This window comes from Coffea arabica, chromosome 6e (genome assembly GCF_036785885.1).
Source record: "Coffea arabica cultivar ET-39 chromosome 6e, Coffea Arabica ET-39 HiFi, whole genome shotgun sequence".
Classification (NCBI taxonomy): Eukaryota; Viridiplantae; Streptophyta; class Magnoliopsida; order Gentianales; family Rubiaceae; genus Coffea; species Coffea arabica.
Window position 1 is genome coordinate 12,939,472 of NC_092321.1, and position 19,214 is coordinate 12,958,685.

Below are 19,214 nucleotides of genomic sequence, written 5' to 3' on the forward strand. Positions count from 1 at the left end.
GTAACACAAAATACAATTATTGTAGGACCTCAATTGATCCATTTCTTTTGATACATAGTTTCAACTACTCCTAAAGCTTCTACACTGTATAATTTAGACCCTGTTTAATAATCCAATTCAATATTTAAACTTAATATATTCAGATCTTAACCTGTTTAGACACGTTTTATAACAAAAAATTAAACAGCAGGACAAAATTTTAATTGGTAACCATAATAAATACTTCTTTTTCTATGAGGATTTTTTCAATAGATTCTTATCGAATACTCGTTAATACCTACAATTCATCTAATCTATCATATATATACACATACTAACAATTATTACCCTCCATTGCATTTATATATATTTTTTCTATTTAATCTTATCTACCCTCCTTTGTATTTATTTACTTTTCCTAATTAATCATACATTTTAAAAAAAATATGACACTTGAAATATATTTTAACAAGTGTCCAATAATCAGAACCTTCCTACAACAGAACCACCATCCAGGCGCGAGCAGCTAAGCCAGAGTTGCATATACTTCCACTTATCAACTTTGCTTAACTTTAAGGAAAGCATCTCTTCTGCTTATACTCGAAACATCGCCAGAATAATGCACTTCATACTTTTATGTTTCCTTCCAGTCATACCATAAGGTGGCTTCTGGGACGCAGTTGATTAAAAAGTATAATAAGAGGTTTCCCTATTGAATATTTTGACATCCTATCAACTATTGACGCAACCAATCCTTAGATAACCCAATAATTGGGATTAGCATAAGAATTAGAAGGCTAAATGACACGCAAGCAGCTTGAAAAATACACAAAGTGGGACACCAAGTTTCAGCTTTTCAAAGGTGTCAGCACTCAGTATTGCAGGCTGCAGCACACAGAAAAACCATGTTTGTTTTTAAAAGTACTTTTATTGCATTACTGTCAGCAAAGTTTACCTACCAAAGCAAAACTCCACGGAAGAATTCACACTGCATATAACACAAATTTCAAATTTCACAAGAACATGAGAGCCTGCTATGGGCAAATGGCAACCTGAGCAATATCCAGATGATTCAACAAAATCAAGCAAAAGCCCATTAAATATCTCGCTTCTCAGCTCTCAACGTATTCTCTTTTCTTTATAGATAAGCTTATCCCCTTCAACTTTACTTTCTCCTGATAAACAGAACTCAGATAGATAGCTACTAAGAAGAGTTTTTGAGCACCCACTCCACCAAAGTTGATATGCCAAATCCTGTTGCACCCTTCTTCTTTTCATTCCAAACAGGACCAGCCATGTCAATGTGCATCCACTGTACCTTTTCGTCAACAAACTGCGAAGCAAACAAACAAGCCACAAAATATACCATTGGAAAAGAAAAGGGAAAAAAATGCAGCATGCGATCATTGCTTTCCAATTTTAAGAACACACCCGATTAGACATTTAGAAAACCTTCATGTTTCCTAATGGCCTGAAACTTGCTCAATTCCTTTTTCAAAAGCTCATGTGTAATTGATGCAGACCAAAACGGTTTAGGAACCAAAATTATGCATCAGAAAGTATTTTCATTTCATTGGTGCAGAATAAGATATCAAAGACCAAATTGACACAGAGATCATATTTCAGATACCACTACATTTTCTTTACCTTTTCCCTGATACTTTTTTATTCTTTTTCTTTTTTGGGGAGGTGGGGAGGGAAAGGAAGGGGGAAGAAATGCAGAAGTTTCTGATTAGTCATGTTCAGCTATTGATCTTAGCAATGTAAAGGCATTGTATAATTTCTGTAACACATGAAACAGAATTCATTAACAATGCTGTCAATTGACGGTATGATTTCAAGTAAAGAGTGGTTTGATTTTCTTACACACTTATTGACCATAAACGCTTCTGTTTTAACTTGATCTAGAAAGTTTCAAAATCAGATGACAAATTAGGCAAAGCCAAGTTTCCAGATCAATACCTGCTTCAGGAACAAAGCTGCAGTGATAGAACCACCTGGACGACCACCTGTATTTACCATATCAGCTACTCCAGATTTCATAGATTCCCAGTAACTTTCCTCCAAAGGCATCCTCCAGAGTTTTTCTCCAGCAACTTCAGATGCTTCAAGTACCTCCTTTGCCAGGTCATCACTAGGTGTGTAAACACCTGTGTCAAATTTCCAAAGTCAATACAACTGCAATCATAAAACTGTTTTCCCTTCCTTTATCTTTGGGGTGTGGCTAATGCCACTGGAAGCATTATCAATGCAAAAATGATGTATTCCAGAAATGCGTCAAAATCTAAAAAATCTACTTCCTCGATAATTTCATAAAAGATTAGGACACAGTTTATCATAATGTACATGTAGTTTTGCACATCTTTATAAGAAAGAGTATAAAAACTTGTTCACGCAAGACATACATGCATTACCACGTAATGATTTTCACCAAAAAGAACGAGAGAGACAGAGAGAAACAAGAAGTACAAACCAGCAATTGAGGACCCAAGAGCTATTATACATGCCCCGGTCAATGTAGCCAGATCAACAATCTGCATAAAAAGGTAACTCGTCACTCAGACAGCTAGAGATATTGCTAAGGGAAGACTGAAATGATATTAACTCTACTGGCAAAAAGCAAAACATAGGACGTTTAAAGGTGGTGAGGGTCATGTATCTGACCTGATGCCTATACATTTTAACATTGAGACAGAAACTTCATGATATAATGAGTAACGTCAGGAGTCTGAGATTCCCACCATGAACAATTCAAGGAACCAAACAGGAGTTTACTTTGCATATAGTGAACTGTCCAAAATGAAAAATCAACTTCCAACAGGATCACAATACTTATTACCCAGCAAGTCAAGTCGAGCACTTTATGATTGTCCAAGCTTTCCAAGTTTTGCAAATAAATATAATTAAACAAAAATATTATAATAACTACACAGAATAGCAGTTTCAACTTTCAATCTCCCTTAAAACAGCCTATCAGATTCTGCCATTGTAGCTTTCAAAATGATAGCATACAAAAATGAGGTAGTTCCTTCATTCCTTCTCCCCTAAGTATTCTGCAAGATTTGCTGCTTGTCTTTTCGCTTGGAAAGAGGAGTACAACAAAAATTAAAAACACACACCCGAAAAAAAAAAAGGAACTTGTACTAATAAGGAGAGCAGAAGGAAGAAGAAAAACATAAAATTATCAAGCATACACAGCATCTGAATCATACCTTTTCAACCCCTTGATTACAAGCATATACTAGAGCATCTGCGAGAGTGAGTCTTCCCTCGGCATCAGTATTGTTAACCTATGATGAAGATATACATAAGAAAGCAATTTATATAAATTCATCTACCAGATGTATAGGGACAAAACTTGTTCACTCATGTGATAAAAAGAATAGACTTGAAAGATGAGAGTTGCAAACTCTTCTCCTTTCTGTCAATGTTTCCAAGCAAAAGACTTGCTAAAATCAATGTGCAAACTCTTGAAACACATATATTCATGGTTAAATTATTACAAATTAAGAACCATCATAATGTAACAAGAGTCAACCATGAGTGAAAAGAAAATCTGGTCTTTTACTGGACATTTTGTAGCTTTTATCAAGTTTAACAGAGTCCATCAGAATTACAAAAAGAGACATTTTGTAGCTTTTATAAGGTTTAACAGAGTCCATCAGAATTACAAAAAGAATAGTTTCACATAAAAGTTAAATGCTTCTAGGCCACTGAGCATATAACATAAAATCAGATTGAATACCTGGTAAAAAAGTAAACCTATATAGTCAATTGTCTAATTATCTCATCATGCTGCAGTATATAAGCATGCAAGCAAAAGTGTATGAACCCGTAAGCATATGTATATCGATTGTCTAAACAAGGAAAATGAGTTGAGGTCGGCAACAGAGCCTAATTTGTGCAGAGACTATGATAATTCACACCATCTGTAGAACCAGGAAAGAAGAAATAAAAGTATATTTCTGGCCCCATCAGATCAGATAGTAGTAACTGAAGTCATTCCTGTCCGAAAGCATTACCTCAATAGTCTTTCCATTTGAAGCTGTGACAATATCTCCAGGTCTCATACCTGTTCCACTGATCATATTTTCACAAGCTGCAACAATGAAATGAACCTACAAGCAAATAACTTTTTATTAGCCCATAGCGTCCATTAGAAGGTACAATTGATAAGAAATTGTTTAGATATTCTTCCCGCAAGAGGTGATAAAAGTTAGTTAAGGATAAAAACAATTCAGCAAGACTGGTAAACAACTCACCTCTACTCCAGCTGGCTTGATTTGGCCAAGAGCCTTTGCTGCACCCAACACAGCTGCAGAGCCTCCCATATCAAATTTCATGAGCTCAATTGAACATCCTGGTCCTGTCTTGATATTGTAGCCACCACTGTGACAATAAAGAAAGGCAAATGTTCTTGATCAATGGTCCACAAAGAGAAACTATGAGAACATTATAGTACATGACAAAAGCAGCGACCCTCCAGGCAACCAAAATTTATTTTGTGCCACTTATTACCTGTCAAAAGTCAATCCCTTTCCAACTAAAGCCAGCTTAGTTTTGACGGATCCACCCAGAGGCTTGTAAACTATATGGATAAAATGCGGAGGATTAGCAGAAGCTGCAGCAACACCCAGATAGGATCCCATTTTTAACTCTTTGCACTGCTCCACGTTCAAGATTGTTGTAGTGAGTACATCGCTGTACAATGAAGCAATCCTTTTGGCCTCTTCAGCTAGTACCGCTGAAGTACAAGAGACAGAGGTGAAGTATGAGGGGAACACTCGTCTTCCAACATGCATAAATTTGGGGAGAAAAACAAGGACAAAAAGAAAAACATAAAGTCATTTGGGCGTTAAATACCGGGCAGGGGTTAAAGGCAGAATATGGGAATCAAAACAAAGGTAACAATCTGCATCGCTCAACTAGTACATAAAAAGAGATTGCAATGAAAGATTCACCAACCAGGGGTGAGTACGTTGGCTGGCGCATTGACAAGGTTTATGCCAAAAATAACTGCTGAGGATACAGATTCTGCAAATTTAAGTTTCTTTTCTATCTCAGGTCCAGTACCCAAACCAAGAATGTCCACAGATGTAAGAGTTGGTTTCTTTGACTCTGACTTAAACCTGCTATCTTCATAAGTCCCCAGCACAGTTCCTAAAAAAACACATTATATGGTCACTGTTTAATCAATCAAGTTCCAAAAAAGGGAAAAAAATACACACAGACATAAGCAAAATAATTTGGACAAGTGAACACACCAGATGCTATGGCTGAAACAGTTGTAAGCCTTGAATCTGCAGAGAGAGTTTCAGAAGAAGCAAGGGCAATGGCAACATTACTTGCCTGAGCAGACTTAGCTGCAGCAGCAATTGTCTCACCAAGACTGCGATAAGCGGCAGTAGTCGATGCTGCTTGTCCAAGCCCTACCAAGCCAACCCTTTTAGTCCCCAGGCCAGGAACTCTGAGAATTGTTGACTGCCCAGCCTTTCCAGTGAAATCCTCCTCAGAAGACGCTTCAGACAACAAACCACCTAACTTGGAATCTAACTTTTGCAAGATTGGATTTTGGAACTTTGAACTTTCATCTTTTGCTACGTCTTTCTCTGTGACACCTATAGCAAGTATGTCTCCTTTCCATTCAACCAAATCAATCTCTTTTGCCGCAAAAGAGATCTTCCAAGAGTTCCATCAACACATTAAAAAATTCAGCAATTCATCAACCATGAAAATACCAATCAAACAGCAATATTTATACACATGGGATGAAAAATATCTACATTTATATGACCTCAAATAATCAAGCCAAAGAAGTATTTTTAGTTCCGAAATTGATCAAAAGAACCAGACTGAGCAAGAGAACTCTTCAATGTCAAAACATGAGTTACATATATATAAAAAAAAAAGATAAAAAATGTACTTAAGGTCTATCATGATCAACAACAGAAACAAAAGTTGAAATAGAAATTTTAAATTACCGAAAAAGACTCAAACTCGATGCATCAGAAATGTACAAAAAAATCCAAATCCAAACTAATATATCAAAATATCATGTTGAAAAACACTGTCCGAAGAAGTATTTCTAAGTACAATCTGTTATGCAACATCCAGAATAACATATATTAATTCAACCAAGTGATGATTGTCTATTAGTCCAAAACTAACACCAGATGAAACTAAATTCCAAGAACACAATAAAAAATTCATCACACAACAAGCAAAGCATTCAGCACAGTTCAAATCAACCTACAAAGAAAAATAGTAATACTAAGCAAGTATTCTTTAGTTGGGACTTAAACCTTAGGCGGCTCAATTTAATTAGGCTGAGTAAGGCCAAGACCAGCCTTAGCAATGTAGCAATGGAGTGGGCCATGCATTTTGCTCTTCTTGAAGAATAACAACACAAGGGTGCAACAGAAAAAGAAAAACACCAGATGGGTTTAGATCGAAATCTCATAAAAACTGAGTAACAAGATGATGAAAAAGAACAAGAAAAAGTTGAAGCAACAAAAGTATGAGAACAAGAGGCTAAAGATGCTGATGCTCTAACGGCTGCAATTGTACAGTGGCATGGCTAATCTATTTATACTACTAGAAGTCTAGAACAAATATAATATCGTCAATAACGTATGAAAAATCAGAGCGCAAAAGGAGAGTATGTTGTGGGGTTCCTCAGGCTCAATGGATTTGATCAACTGTGCTTGTTGACCTCAGCGACAGCATCTTTCTTGCCAGACTATGACTAAAAAGATTTCGTTTTCCTTTTCATTATCTTTAAGGGCTTTTGCTAGTTTGTTTACCTTATCCCTTGGTAGAGTTCTTAGTAAGTTGAATGATAGAATTAGTATTGTATAGTATTCTTAATCTATTTACATTATAAAAATGAAAGAGCATAATGCTATCATGTTCATTAGTTACCTTTTCATTGGGGTACAGTTAGTAGATCACATTATCACAATGGCTTTGCCATGCCTTTTCAATGAGTATAACGCTCACTTTTTACTTTCAGAATTATACTAGTTAAAGCGTGATTATTTTTAAAGAAGATCACTTTTATCATTTAAAAATTATAATAACAAGTCAAATCGAGCTAATGAAAAATGTGGAGGACTGTGTTTTTAACTTCCAGCCTTGGCCAGCCACAGAAATCCCGAAATACAGATTAGTTTTCATTGACACATAAATAATCGCTACATTAATAAAGCCAACATTTTTGCCATCGTATTTAATTCAGGTAAACGAGTTGAGTAAAATATTGCACATATGCTCGCATAAGGTATCTTAAGGTCGGCTTATACCAATCAAACAGCAATATTCATGCGTATATGATGAAAAAAATATATTGACATTTATATAGCGTCAAGGAATCAAGACAAAGAAGCATTTTTAGTTCCAGAATTGATCAATGAACCAACAAAAGAACCCTATAGTGTCATAAAAATTTGAACTTTGGACTCTCATGATCAACAACAGGTAAAAAAGTTGATGCAAATTTCTAAATTTCCGACAAAGACTCAAACTTGATGCATCAGGAATAGACCCAAAAAAAAAAAAAAAAAAACTCCAATCCAAACTAATTGATCAAAAGCCATGTTGCAAAGCAGTACCAAAAGAAGTATTCATAAGTACAATCAGTTGAGCAGCATCCAGACTAATACATCAGTCCAAAACTAACAACAGATGAAACTAAATTCCAAGAATCCAACCAAAAATTCATCAAACAACAAGAAAAGCATTGAGCACAGCTGAAAATCAACCTACACTGAGAACTACTAGTATTTAGCAAGTGTGATTGAGTTGGAGGACTTAAACCTTAGGGGGCACAATCTGATTAGGCTGAGTAAGGCCAAGAGTGGCGTGAGCAATGGAGTGGGCCATCCGTTTTGCTCTTCTTGAAGAATAATAACACAAGGGTGCAACAGAAACAGAGAAACCCCAGAGGGGCTTAGATCGAAATCTCGTAAAAACCGAGGAACCAGATGATGCAGAAGTATAAGAAGTGGAAGCAACTAAAGTAAGAGAACAAGAGGCTAAAGATGCTGATGCTCTGATGGCGGCCATTCTGCAGAGTGGGGGGCTAATCTATTTATACTAGTAGAAGTCTTGAACAAAAATCGTATCATCAAAAATGGAGAGTGTGATGTGGGGCTGGGTTGCTCAATGGGCTCAGTCACCAATGCCTGTTGATGTCAGCTCCAGCATCTTTCCTATCAGCCTATGATTAAAATTGATTTTTGATTTGGTTTTTCCCCTTATCTTTTTGGGATTTTGCTAATCTGTTTAAATTATCCATTGGTAGAGTTCTTTATTTTGAATCTTGGCTTGGTATTAGAGTATTTTACTGCGATATGCTATTGAATGTTATATTGTTCATCTATCAACATTACGAAAATGAAAAAGAATAATAACGCTAGCTTGTTCTTTTTCTTTTCTTTTTTTCTTTTGAGCAAATATGCTATCTTGTTCATTAGTTACCTTCACATTTTAATTGTTTGAGGTATACTTTAGTACATCATCATTTTATTACGATGCCTTTGCCACGCTTTTTCCACAACCAAAATTGTTGCACTTTTTTATTTTGACTTGTAGTAATCAAACTATATGTTTATTATAAAATAAAAGGTAATTTTGTGTCCTTTCTTCTTGGATTCTTATATTATCCTAATAACGTAAAATCAGCTGAAATAAATTATTGCATAGAGTATCTCATTATTTCACAAGTTGACATAGGTAAAATTCACTAAAATTTTGAAATCATACGAAAAATAAACCTGAAAAAATAATATCCTAGCCCTTATGTGCAGGAATTGAATCACCAAATTTACTATTTTGTGGTAAATAAGGAGGAAACAACAGTACTGTAACATGTACCAAAAAAACAAAAAGGAATTGGTTTGTTTGGATTGGGCTTTATTTCCCCAAATTTATTTGCTTACATCATCATTACAATTTTCAATACACCTTTTTACCTTCTCAATTACCTTTTTATCTCACATACATCACATCACAAAAAGTGTTACAGTAAAAATATCTCTAATAATTGAACGCAATGAGGGAATAACACCTTTCAACTTGAAATTTTGACAAAAAGAAAAAAACAACATTCTAGCCCTTCAATTTTGTAATAATTCCAAAACAAGACATTTTGTTCATCGATCAAAGATTGAATCTTGGTTTAGTGGTTTATATTCTTGAATGCTATCTACCAGAGATAGAGATACAAAAGCATGCTATCTTGTTGATGTGTTACGCTTTAAATTATTTTTTGTTGTACATTAGTATCTCACAATACATTTGCCATGATTTTGTCACAAGCACAATGATTTTATTTCTTATTTTTGAAGTTTTAGTGTAAGTATATCTTTCTTATCCAGAGGGAAAAACAGTATTATTGGATAGTGTATTATTTAAAATATTATTTGAAATAATTATTGTAACACTTTTTGTGATGTGATGTATGTGAGATAAAAAGGTGATTGAGAATATAAAAAGGTGGATTGAAAAATGTGTCTATGATGCAAGCAAAATATTATTTGGGATAATTGGGGTATCCAAACAACTATATGTAATTGGACTTGAATCGCCTTCAATAAATACAACTAGATAAAAATAAATCATTTGTATTTTGAATCTAATGTAGCAAATCTTGAAGGGAAATGACGTTAGAACTCCTAAAAAATCTCAAACACTCATTCCTTTTACATTTATGGAGTGTTTAAAAGTTTTTTAAATAGTGCTAATATTCATTTCCTTTCTTAAAATATGAAATGGGAGATAATAAAACCAAATAGTACAAGAGTTAGATACAAATCATTAGGGGGACTCAAACCAGAGCCTTGGCTATGACTTCTTCTCAGGTAACTCACCGAAATATGGGTAAGACGTCCATCCGTCTGATATGAATATATGATAGCGGTTAGTGAAAAAGTGACAATCGATATATGACTGGGTGTGGATTAGTGAGAAAGTGAAAGATTATTAGAGTCATTAATGTATTTATAACATACTAATGGACTATTTATGTAATTCTAACAAATGTATATTTCTGTTCCAAGGCTCAACCACCGCTTGCTCGCTCCGGTCGGTTGGTCCGCTTCCACCGGGAAAGGGAAAATGAAGAAATAAATAAATAAATAAACTATATATATATATATATCGTCTGAATCTCATGCTTCGCGTGCGTAGAGTTGCCTATTGTACATCCGTCTAGAACTTACTAGAAGAAGTAGAAGAAGAAGTCACCGGTTTCGATTCTGGGGCTCGGGAGCTGTATATCTTCTGAAACCCTAGATGAGCTAAATTCTGAAGCATTGTACTAAAAGAAAGAAAAAAAGAAAGAAATGGTGGCAACAAATCTCAAAGCAGAGACAATGAAGCTGATGGAGCAGAGGAGCGGAATTGAGGCTGAAATGAACGTCATCATCGAAAATCTCTGCCGTCCCGGTGGCCCCGGTCTGTCCGGCAACCTCCTTGATTCCGAGGCATGCTTTTATTTTTGGAAATTTCTAGATTTAGAGTTATTTGCTGATATCATTTATTGATGAATTAAGGTAGTAATGTTTGCTATTATCTTGCAGGGATTTCCAAGGGCTGATATCGATATTCCTGCTGTGAGAGCTGAACGTCATAGGCTTGCAGGTAAATATGTTGCATAAATGGTTAGTATGGTCAATTCTCTTCCTTTTTAAGTTCAGGTGAGTAAATTTTGGTGTGCAAGTGATGTAATTATGAGCAGAGCAAGATTAATCGAGGGTTTGTGATGGGCTAATATCTCAGTGGGATTCTTACTAAGTGGAGCTTGAGTTCTTGGGAAATCTTGCCCCAAATTAAACCGATAATGTGGCTAAATGATGTTGCTTGTTTTAAGTTCATAGAAGTTTTTGGTAAATCTTAAGTTACTTCAACTAGGAGTTGAGCAGGATGTTTGCATCTTGAATGAGATGTAGAACTTGGAAAAAGTTAGCAATTTTTGCGAGTTTTCTGCACAAGAGAGACAATCTGTTTGTCTAAGAAGATGGTTATTTGGTTGCCTTTATCTTCATTGCCATGCTGCCGTTTGAATTCTAAACTGGTCATGAAAATTGGAAGCAGTAAATGGTAGTCTCAGGTTTTGAAGAGACACGAGTAGTTATTGTAAAGCAAAGGCTTTTTGTGCAAGGCCATATCATACCTGGATTTGGTGTGATGAAACTGTTTAATCAAATCTTGGGGAAGTGTTATATTTGGTTTTTGCTTTCATTTTTGTGGTACAGCATTTATGACAACTATGGGAAGGTGGAAGTTTATGTGGAAGAAATGGTGGTATACCCCCACCTCCTTTCCCAATAATTTGTGCTCTCAAGTAACTCAACTGTATTCTCTATTGGACCCTGCTCTGCAGTCTTGATTATTAAACTTGTGAATAAGATGATGAGATTATGGAAGGTTCTTTATTGTTCTGTTTCAGTTTGACATGCACTATGATGTGGTTAAGTTGTTTGTATCTACCCTTCTAGATGAAAAGTTGAACCTCTTTCTTAATCTGAATAGTATCTCTGAAAAGAACCATGCAGTTTTGTTCAATTGATCTTCATCCAGTAAAGGGCCACTTGGATTAAATCTACATAGTTACTATTTGGGAAAACTGTTAGTATATTTGATGTAAGTTCACTGAGCAATGTCTTTTGGAAACCTAATGGTTTTGTCATGTTGATGCTATGATGGCCATCATTGTGCAGTCTTTTTACTTGCTCAGCGAGATTGTGAATTCTCTCTCTGTTTGTTTTTCAGAGGTACGCAATGATCATAAAGATATCACAGAGAAAATAAACCAAAATATTCAAGTTCTGCATTCAGCAAGGCTTACTTCTACGACAACTGAAGATACAGGTAATCATTTCAATTTTATGTCTTTCTTGCTGTTCGCATTGATCAAGCTTGTGAATGAGTTATGTTGTTTATTTTTAGTATTTTAATTTCCAATGTGAACATTTTTTTCCAAAAACTTATTGTTATTGACTCATCAGTTGGTGTAACTTTCTTATTCTTTCATTCTGCGTCAATGTTGAACAATTGATTGCCTTGTTTGAGTCACCTGAAACTTTATATATTTCACAACTGAGAATCTTAGTTAATGCCAAGGGGCTTCTGCCCCCTTCTGGATTGTACTATGTCATGGTCCCAACAGTTGCATGTATTTCTGCTATTTGTTGCTAGTTACTCAGCTAACAATATTTTATGTACTTTTTAAGGTGATGCAGGGATGATTGATTTAAATCCTTCTGTAAATTCTGCCACAAGGGATGCATCAAGGGCCATGGATGTTGATGTAGTTGTAAGCAAGCCCTTTGCAGTGGTTGATGAAATAACTGAAGGTTCTCCAGCCGCAGAAGACGGTGTACAACTTGGGGATCAACTTGTGAAATTTGGATGTGTGGAATTTGGTGAAAACCTGTTGCAAAGGCTTGCTGCTGAAGCGCAGACAAATCAGGGGCGTGCAATACCTGTGGTGGTTCTCAGGCAGGGTGCTCGGGTTAGTTTAGCAGTAACACCAAGACCATGGCAGGGACGTGGCTTATTGGGGTACGTTCAAACTTTTTCTTCCTTGCTTATGGATCTCTTTATTGTCTAAAATAGTTCTAGCTATTTAAAATTTTTGGCCTTAAGAATCATCAACCTCATTATGGTTGGTGAAAGCTTTAATTTCTCAGTAAATGCAAGAATCGACTATAGCTGTTTGTGTGTTACATCTTTACCAAGCTTCTTTCTTTCCAACTCCCTGCCCTTCTTTTGTTCTCTTTTCCTGAGAAAAAATGAAAATTATTGTTGTGTTTGCCAATTTTTTGAGATAGATTGTACATTTTCAGATTTGACTCTCTTCTGGAATCCTATGAGGGCGATTTTAGCAAGTTGTTTGATTGTTGCTTGGTTCCGTGTTATCTAGGATGTATGCGGTACCAAAGAAGGCTGAGAACAATTTAAATGCCACCTTTCCTACCCCTTTCTCTGAAGAAATAGGGAATCTGGGAAAATATTTTTCTGATAAAAAATGATTTTTGTTAGGTCAGAAAAATCCCAAGTAAACCAAGACTTGGGGCTTGATAGTGCTGTAGTGTTCAAGATGCTAACGAGTTCTGTCCTTCCGGTCTCATCTTTTTATCTGCTTCTATTTGTCCAACTAGATATTGGACAGGTTCCTAAGGACCTTAAGATTTAATGCGCGGAGAGTTTGTCTTATGGCGTTCAAAAGGGTGGCTTTTTGAGAGAATTTCGCTATAGTTTGCTCCCTGGCTTTTCCTGTTTTGATAATGTTAGCTATTCTTGCCTCCCCACATATGCTATAGATAAAAGTAGATAAATGTTCGGTCAGTTGCTACCTCAAGTGCAGTGTCCCCTCACGCATTCTGGCCTCATGGGGTCCCTGCCCAGAGTACGCCTCCAGTTGTAGATAGTCATCTCATTGCTAAAGCAACAATACTGTAGTTGATTATTCCGTATTTTTATTACTGCTTTTACTTCTTGTTTGTTAATGTCGCTTTTACTGCGGTCATTTTGTTTGGATTGTAAGTTATTTGAAATATTTTTACCGTACCACTTTTTATGATGTGACGTATATGAGATAAAAAGATAATTAAAAATATAAAAAGATATATTAAAAATTATAATGATGATATAAGTAAATATATTTGGAAAAATAATTAACTGTCCAAACAAAATGCTATTAACCTTCAATTTCCTGGTGATGCTTGCAGGTGGCATATACAGATAATATAATTGATTACGCTGTCGCCTACAGGCTCCACTTGGTAAACTTGAGGCCATGGAAGTGAAAGGCGTGAAACTTTGACCATCTAAGAAGGAAATACTTCTGTCGTGTTCAAACTTCAAAAGTTAATCTGTCAACAAAAAATTATAGCCATGATGTTGCTGTACTCATTAGATTTAAAGTACTGTAAACATAGATTGCTCATAGCATGATGCGTGGATTTTTATTCAAAAATCTATAACCTTTTTGGGCAGGCAAAGATTAGCTTTCATCAATAGCCTACAATTCCTACTCTAATTTCCATTAACATGTCCTACATTTGAGTGACTAGCCAAAACATAAGCTAGATTAATGTTGTAAAATCGCAAGGTTCCAAACAGAAGGGACTAGATATGTTTTGGGCAAAACAAATGCAACCCATTTTGGTCCCCCGCTCGAACGATAGGGATCAATTTTCTCACTAGTGTGGATGTCCCTTGGGCCATGTTGTTTCTTACAAAATTTATTCTTACAAAGGATCGGACTAGTGACGTATACAATACTTGAATTCCTGATGTAGATGCTATATGGTTGGTTTTCATTCTTCAAAGATTACAAGTGTAATATGAGCATTTCAGAGATGACAAATGTAATTTGAGCATCCGTCAACAAAAAGATCACCCTAAAAATGCTATATTGGACGTAACGAAGCTGGTATTGCAATCGAAATATTTATTCTAGTTGCATTTGGCATAAGATTAAGTGCAAAAATATTGTTAATTTGTTATGGTCCATTTGAAACTAACATTAAGATTACAAAGTAGACTTGGTGCCTGTTTAGACTATTATAAAATTGCATTTCATTGTTTTAATTTTTTTTTTTTTTTTTGCATCTTCTTTTATGAGATGGAAGAGTATAACATTTTTTTTTGGGTAGATATAAAATACAATAATCTGATTGCTGAGATCTGAATTCAAGAAGTAAAGCTGGGATTGGTCATGTTGTTTAGCAATCTAAATCATGGAATTTACGAAATCAAATGATTATGCATGCTATTTAGTGGATTATCGCAAGGGATCAAACTAGTAGCAATTTGATGTCTTTTTACCATTTTATACTTTTATGGCATGGATTCCTCTCTGTACTATGACTTGAGAGCATATTGTTGCCTCAGCTTTTTTGAACTTTCTTGTATGGTCATATAATCATGTGTCTCAATTCACATGGAAAACAGAAAAAAAAAAAAAAAAAAAAAAGGGCTGACGTGCTGTCTTACTTTTCAATGTAATCAACTGTTGGAAATTGTTGTAAATTGTTTCTTTTATGTCTTTGGATTGGGAAAAATAGAAGACAACTTTTTCTACCAACCAAAATTGTGTTAATTCTCTCCCTCATGTCCTGTTAGATGGGACTTAAAAAGACACACCGATTACCCTTTTTGCACCAACCACTTAAAAGAGTAATATAGCACTTGAAAAGGAAGATGTATGTTTCTCCGTTTCACAGCAACATACCAGATGTAGCAGTCGAATTAATTTATTTATTACGGACAGAAATTAACTTCTAGAAAACTTGGGGATTAGATACTAATTGTAACCATATATGATACTTAATTCAAACCTTGACAGCTTCCTAAAGTTGGTTGTTGTTCCAAATTGTCACATGAAAATGAAAAAAAGAAAAAAGAAAAAAGAAAGGGCTTGTCCCTTAAATGATCCCTATGTTATGTATGCATATATGCAGGGGCTCAAGAATGAGGCCTTAAACTGCATATTTGTGGAAAATTTCTCTTCATGATTTAGAAACAATGAAACTATACTAGCATGCCAGACAAAGCCAATGACACGAGCAATGATGATGAACACCATGGAACAAGTAAAGAGGTTAAGCCTATGTATCTTTATTCAAGAAAATGGTAAACGTTTTATGTTTTAGCAGGAAAGAGTGTTACACGTAAGAAAAGTGGGTCGGATTGGATGGTAAAGTAGGAGCGATTAAAAAAAAAAAAAGAGCGTTACACGTAAATTAAGTGCTGCTTTCAGGCTTTTTGGTACCATAATTTTCGTGTTATCAAATGGAAATGACAGTAATAAAACTATAACCGAGTTGCTAAAAATCAAGTAATGAGCACTGTTAGTCAAGCAGCAGAATTACAGAAATTTACAGTGTCAATCAATAATACATTCTTGCTGTCACAGCAGGAAAGAATTCAAGTCCTTTTGTCTCCCATTCTCATTTTGGACACAAATTCCAAATCTTGTCGACATCTTATGCATGCAAGATAAATTGTTGCAGCAAAACAGTTCTGTTTGCCTAATTTTTCAACCTTGCATTTATCTTTTCGAGTCCGTGATTAATGGTCCGGCGAAATGTGTAAATGTTTCCAACTTTCCATCCATCGACAATTATTTGATCCATCACGAAATACATTGAAAACTGAAAGAAACGGATCAACTATACTGACTTGCCAGTTGCCAGCAATGTCATTGTCACAAAATTTGATAAAATAATTCATTTCCTCTTAGTTAGAGCAAAGGTCCAAATTCCATTTGGCAGTTTGTGAACTATTTGTCTTGCATCTGCTTCCTTATATTCGATTCTCTCTTCTAGGCTTTCGTAGCCAAGTACTCTAATAAATAAGATCAAATAGTTAATCGATTTTTGCGCTTCCGGAAAGTACAAAGATATTTTGAGTAGCAGACAGCAAAAGTACTCGTATCAGTACAATTATCTACAATAATAGTAGGCACAAAACAAAATTATTAAGGTAAAGTCAGAAGTTCTATTAACAATCCGGTTGTTGGATTGATCAGAAGGGAGTGAGGAAAAAAAAGAAGTGTCTTGATTATAACAAAGAAAAACAAGAAGACAATAATTATATCAACTTCCAAATTATGCTTTGTTTTATTTTTTTTGTTGTCACAGTCAATTAAGCTTCATTACAAAACTCTAGCATTGTTTATCTAATTCATGCACGATATATATTTTTTTTCATCGTCAATTGAGTCTACAGGCACCCGATGGAGACTGAATCACCATCGGACCAGATATGAAACGGGTGAAATTGTTTTCCTCTGTTGAGATTCCAAAAGGGCCAGAACTGTCTTGTCATGAAAACCTTTCATTAAGTAGATGACTTTTGCCAACAAGAGTGGAGATAATTGATTGGCTTTCGAAAATATGCTTAATAAGGGATTAATTAGATAGACTTAAAAGTGCTAACGCCTGGGTGCGGTTGGGGTGGCGCTGTACTCCAGGCGCAGGGGATTAGTCGGGCCGCCTTCGGGTCTTGACCCGGACACCCCTGTGTTGACAAAAAAAAAAAAAAAAAAAAGATAGACTTGAGCAGTGAAGCATTTCAACACAAAAATCATGGCGTTTTAAGCTGTGTAACAGACTAATGTCAAGTTTTTGATAATCCGTGAAGGGACAATTAAACGAAACCATTTCAGGGAAAAAGAATATATTTGTTAGTTAAGAGAGATGTTTACCCTATTAAGCCAAAATTGATTTGTTTCTTAAAAGTCTTGCTTTCCATTTCAATCTTTTGTCGTTTGTTTGGATTTGTGTAAACATTTAAGAGAAGTCCAAGATGGGAAGCAAAGCATCCAATGACTCAAATGTAAGCATCACCTCCGATTCAACTGTCCATCCAAAGCCAGGCACCCCTCACTTGCAACTTTCAGGGACTCCTTGGAACCTTAACAAACAAAACCCAACTAATTGGCTAAATTGAAGTTTGAGAGAGAACTGTTTATTAGTAAGATGGAATTATGGAACATTTCTGACTCGAAATGTTAGGGAGAAACGAAAGCTAAACTGATGGTTTCTTGTCGAAATCAAGTTTAGTTAAAATTGCATTACACAAGTAAATCTTAACCATTTCTGTGGTTCAAAAAGACTCTTATTTTTCTGGAAGCTTATGCTGTTCAGTCTTAATTTTATGGTTTCAGATGTGTACCGTCTTGGTCGAGGCAAGTATTCTTAAAACAAACTTCTGTCCATTCCCACCTTACTATTTCTGATTTAATGAAATCAAACCTCTTATAATTGGTTCAATTGAGTTTTGTCCAATTCTGTCCAATTTGTGTGATTTTCAAGATTTGATATAAAACCACACAATATTTGTTTGTGGAAGTATTTTATCTTGTTTGTATACACCAAACTTGTAAGAATTACACCAACTCGATAAAATAAGGGATAATTTCAGAAACCTCCCCTAAGGTTTCTGACAGTCTCACTGTCCTTCCCTAAAGTTTTCAAAATATCAGAAATCTTTCATAAACCTAATTAGCTAGTAACAAATCAACCCAATTCAAATACAAAAATAATATAAAATTGGTATTAGGAGAGAGAAGACGATTTGATTCCATAACTACCCCTTAAATTTTGCATTGGGTATTTAATTCATTATGAACAATATATATCTATTTTAAATTTAGCAAATGTGAGGTGTTGTAAATGAAATTGCTTACAAAAGCAAGGCTCCAATTTCAAAATTGTGTAACTATTACTACATTTACAGAGTGTAAACAAAAGATCAGTTTTCTAACTTTACGTCAAGTTTAGCAACTCAAAGTCTCATCTATGTATTTCACGTGTAATATCACACTATTACATCTATTATAACACATCAGTTGCATACTCTACTTCAGGAGAAACAAAGCATGTAAACCTTGCTACAGCCAACATTTCAATTTAAAAAAGGCCATTTGTTGAATAATCACAAACAAGAAAAAAATTATCATCATTAAAAGATTTTTCAATTTAGTAGCACACAACCAACAATCTGTACTTATATTTCATACAACACTAATACCTATTTTCCATGACAATAAAAGTAACAATTAGGATAAAAAAAGAAAAAGCACTATAATTGAATATCAATCATCAAATGGAGCAGATCATATAGAAAATAATACAAACTATATAATGTCATATTTTCCAATTTTTGTTTGATCCAAGCTATTATTTTTCACTTGTCGGGTCACTGTTAAGCATGACCAACAAGAATTACCGTAACATTTGCAATCAAATAATAAAAATTCCAAAATTTAAGAGCAGAAAAATCTTAGAGGTCGATCTTGAAATTTTCACAATCACCAAAATTTTGAGAAAATTTTGAGAGTAAATTTCCTCTTCAAGTCTCCTAAATCCTTAGATCTATTTCTCTTATTCCACAAAAACCACTAAAGTCTGAATTATTGTTTCTACTCATTCACATCAATTATCAATCTCAAAAATGCACCTATATTTGGCTCCCGTTTTGTAATGGCATATTAGAAATTTAAAAAAAAAACTTATAAATTGTCATTATTTCTATTAAACCAGTTAATAACAATTTAACTAAGAATGTGAGCATAATTGCGAAATATCTCTTAAATTGTGTGGGTAATTAAGCCATGCTTGGATTGCTTGTTTCCGTCGGAAAATATTATCGTTTTCCGTGATCACATTTCTCTATCACCTTTTTCCCTCACATATATCAAATCGCTACAGTAATTTTTT

The 19,214-nt window shown here is 34.9% G+C and overlaps 2 protein-coding genes across 3 annotated transcripts; one reads left to right on the plus strand and one right to left on the minus strand.

Annotated features, from left to right (window-relative positions):
* Positions 1-949: 949 nt before the first annotated feature.
* On the minus strand, positions 950-8,167 carry LOC113694950 (leucine aminopeptidase 1). Its single transcript, XM_027213876.2, has 10 exons — positions 7,795-8,167; positions 5,244-5,658; positions 4,945-5,139; positions 4,498-4,723; positions 4,242-4,368; positions 4,002-4,097; positions 3,192-3,269; positions 2,453-2,513; positions 1,942-2,129; positions 950-1,312 (listed from the first exon to the last, which is right to left on the minus strand). The coding sequence occupies exons 1-10, from the start codon at positions 8,041-8,043 to the stop codon at positions 1,184-1,186; spliced, it is 1,764 nt and encodes a 587-aa protein (XP_027069677.1). The 5' UTR covers positions 8,044-8,167; the 3' UTR covers positions 950-1,183.
* A 1,635-nt stretch (positions 8,168-9,802) lies between these two features.
* LOC113697472 (uncharacterized) lies at positions 9,803-13,985 on the plus strand. 2 transcript variants are annotated; one of them, XM_027217104.2, is made up of 5 exons: positions 9,803-10,463; positions 10,560-10,620; positions 11,752-11,850; positions 12,222-12,543; positions 13,713-13,985. In XM_027217104.2, exons 1-5 carry the CDS (start codon positions 10,323-10,325, stop codon positions 13,732-13,734), a joined length of 645 nt encoding a protein of 214 aa, XP_027072905.1. In that variant the 5' UTR covers positions 9,803-10,322; the 3' UTR covers positions 13,735-13,985. The 2 variants fall into 2 exon arrangements, with proteins under 2 accessions (XP_027072905.1, XP_027072904.1); XM_027217103.2 differs by having other exon boundaries at positions 9,810-10,463; positions 12,213-12,543.
* The last annotated feature ends 5,229 nt before the right edge of the window (positions 13,986-19,214 follow it).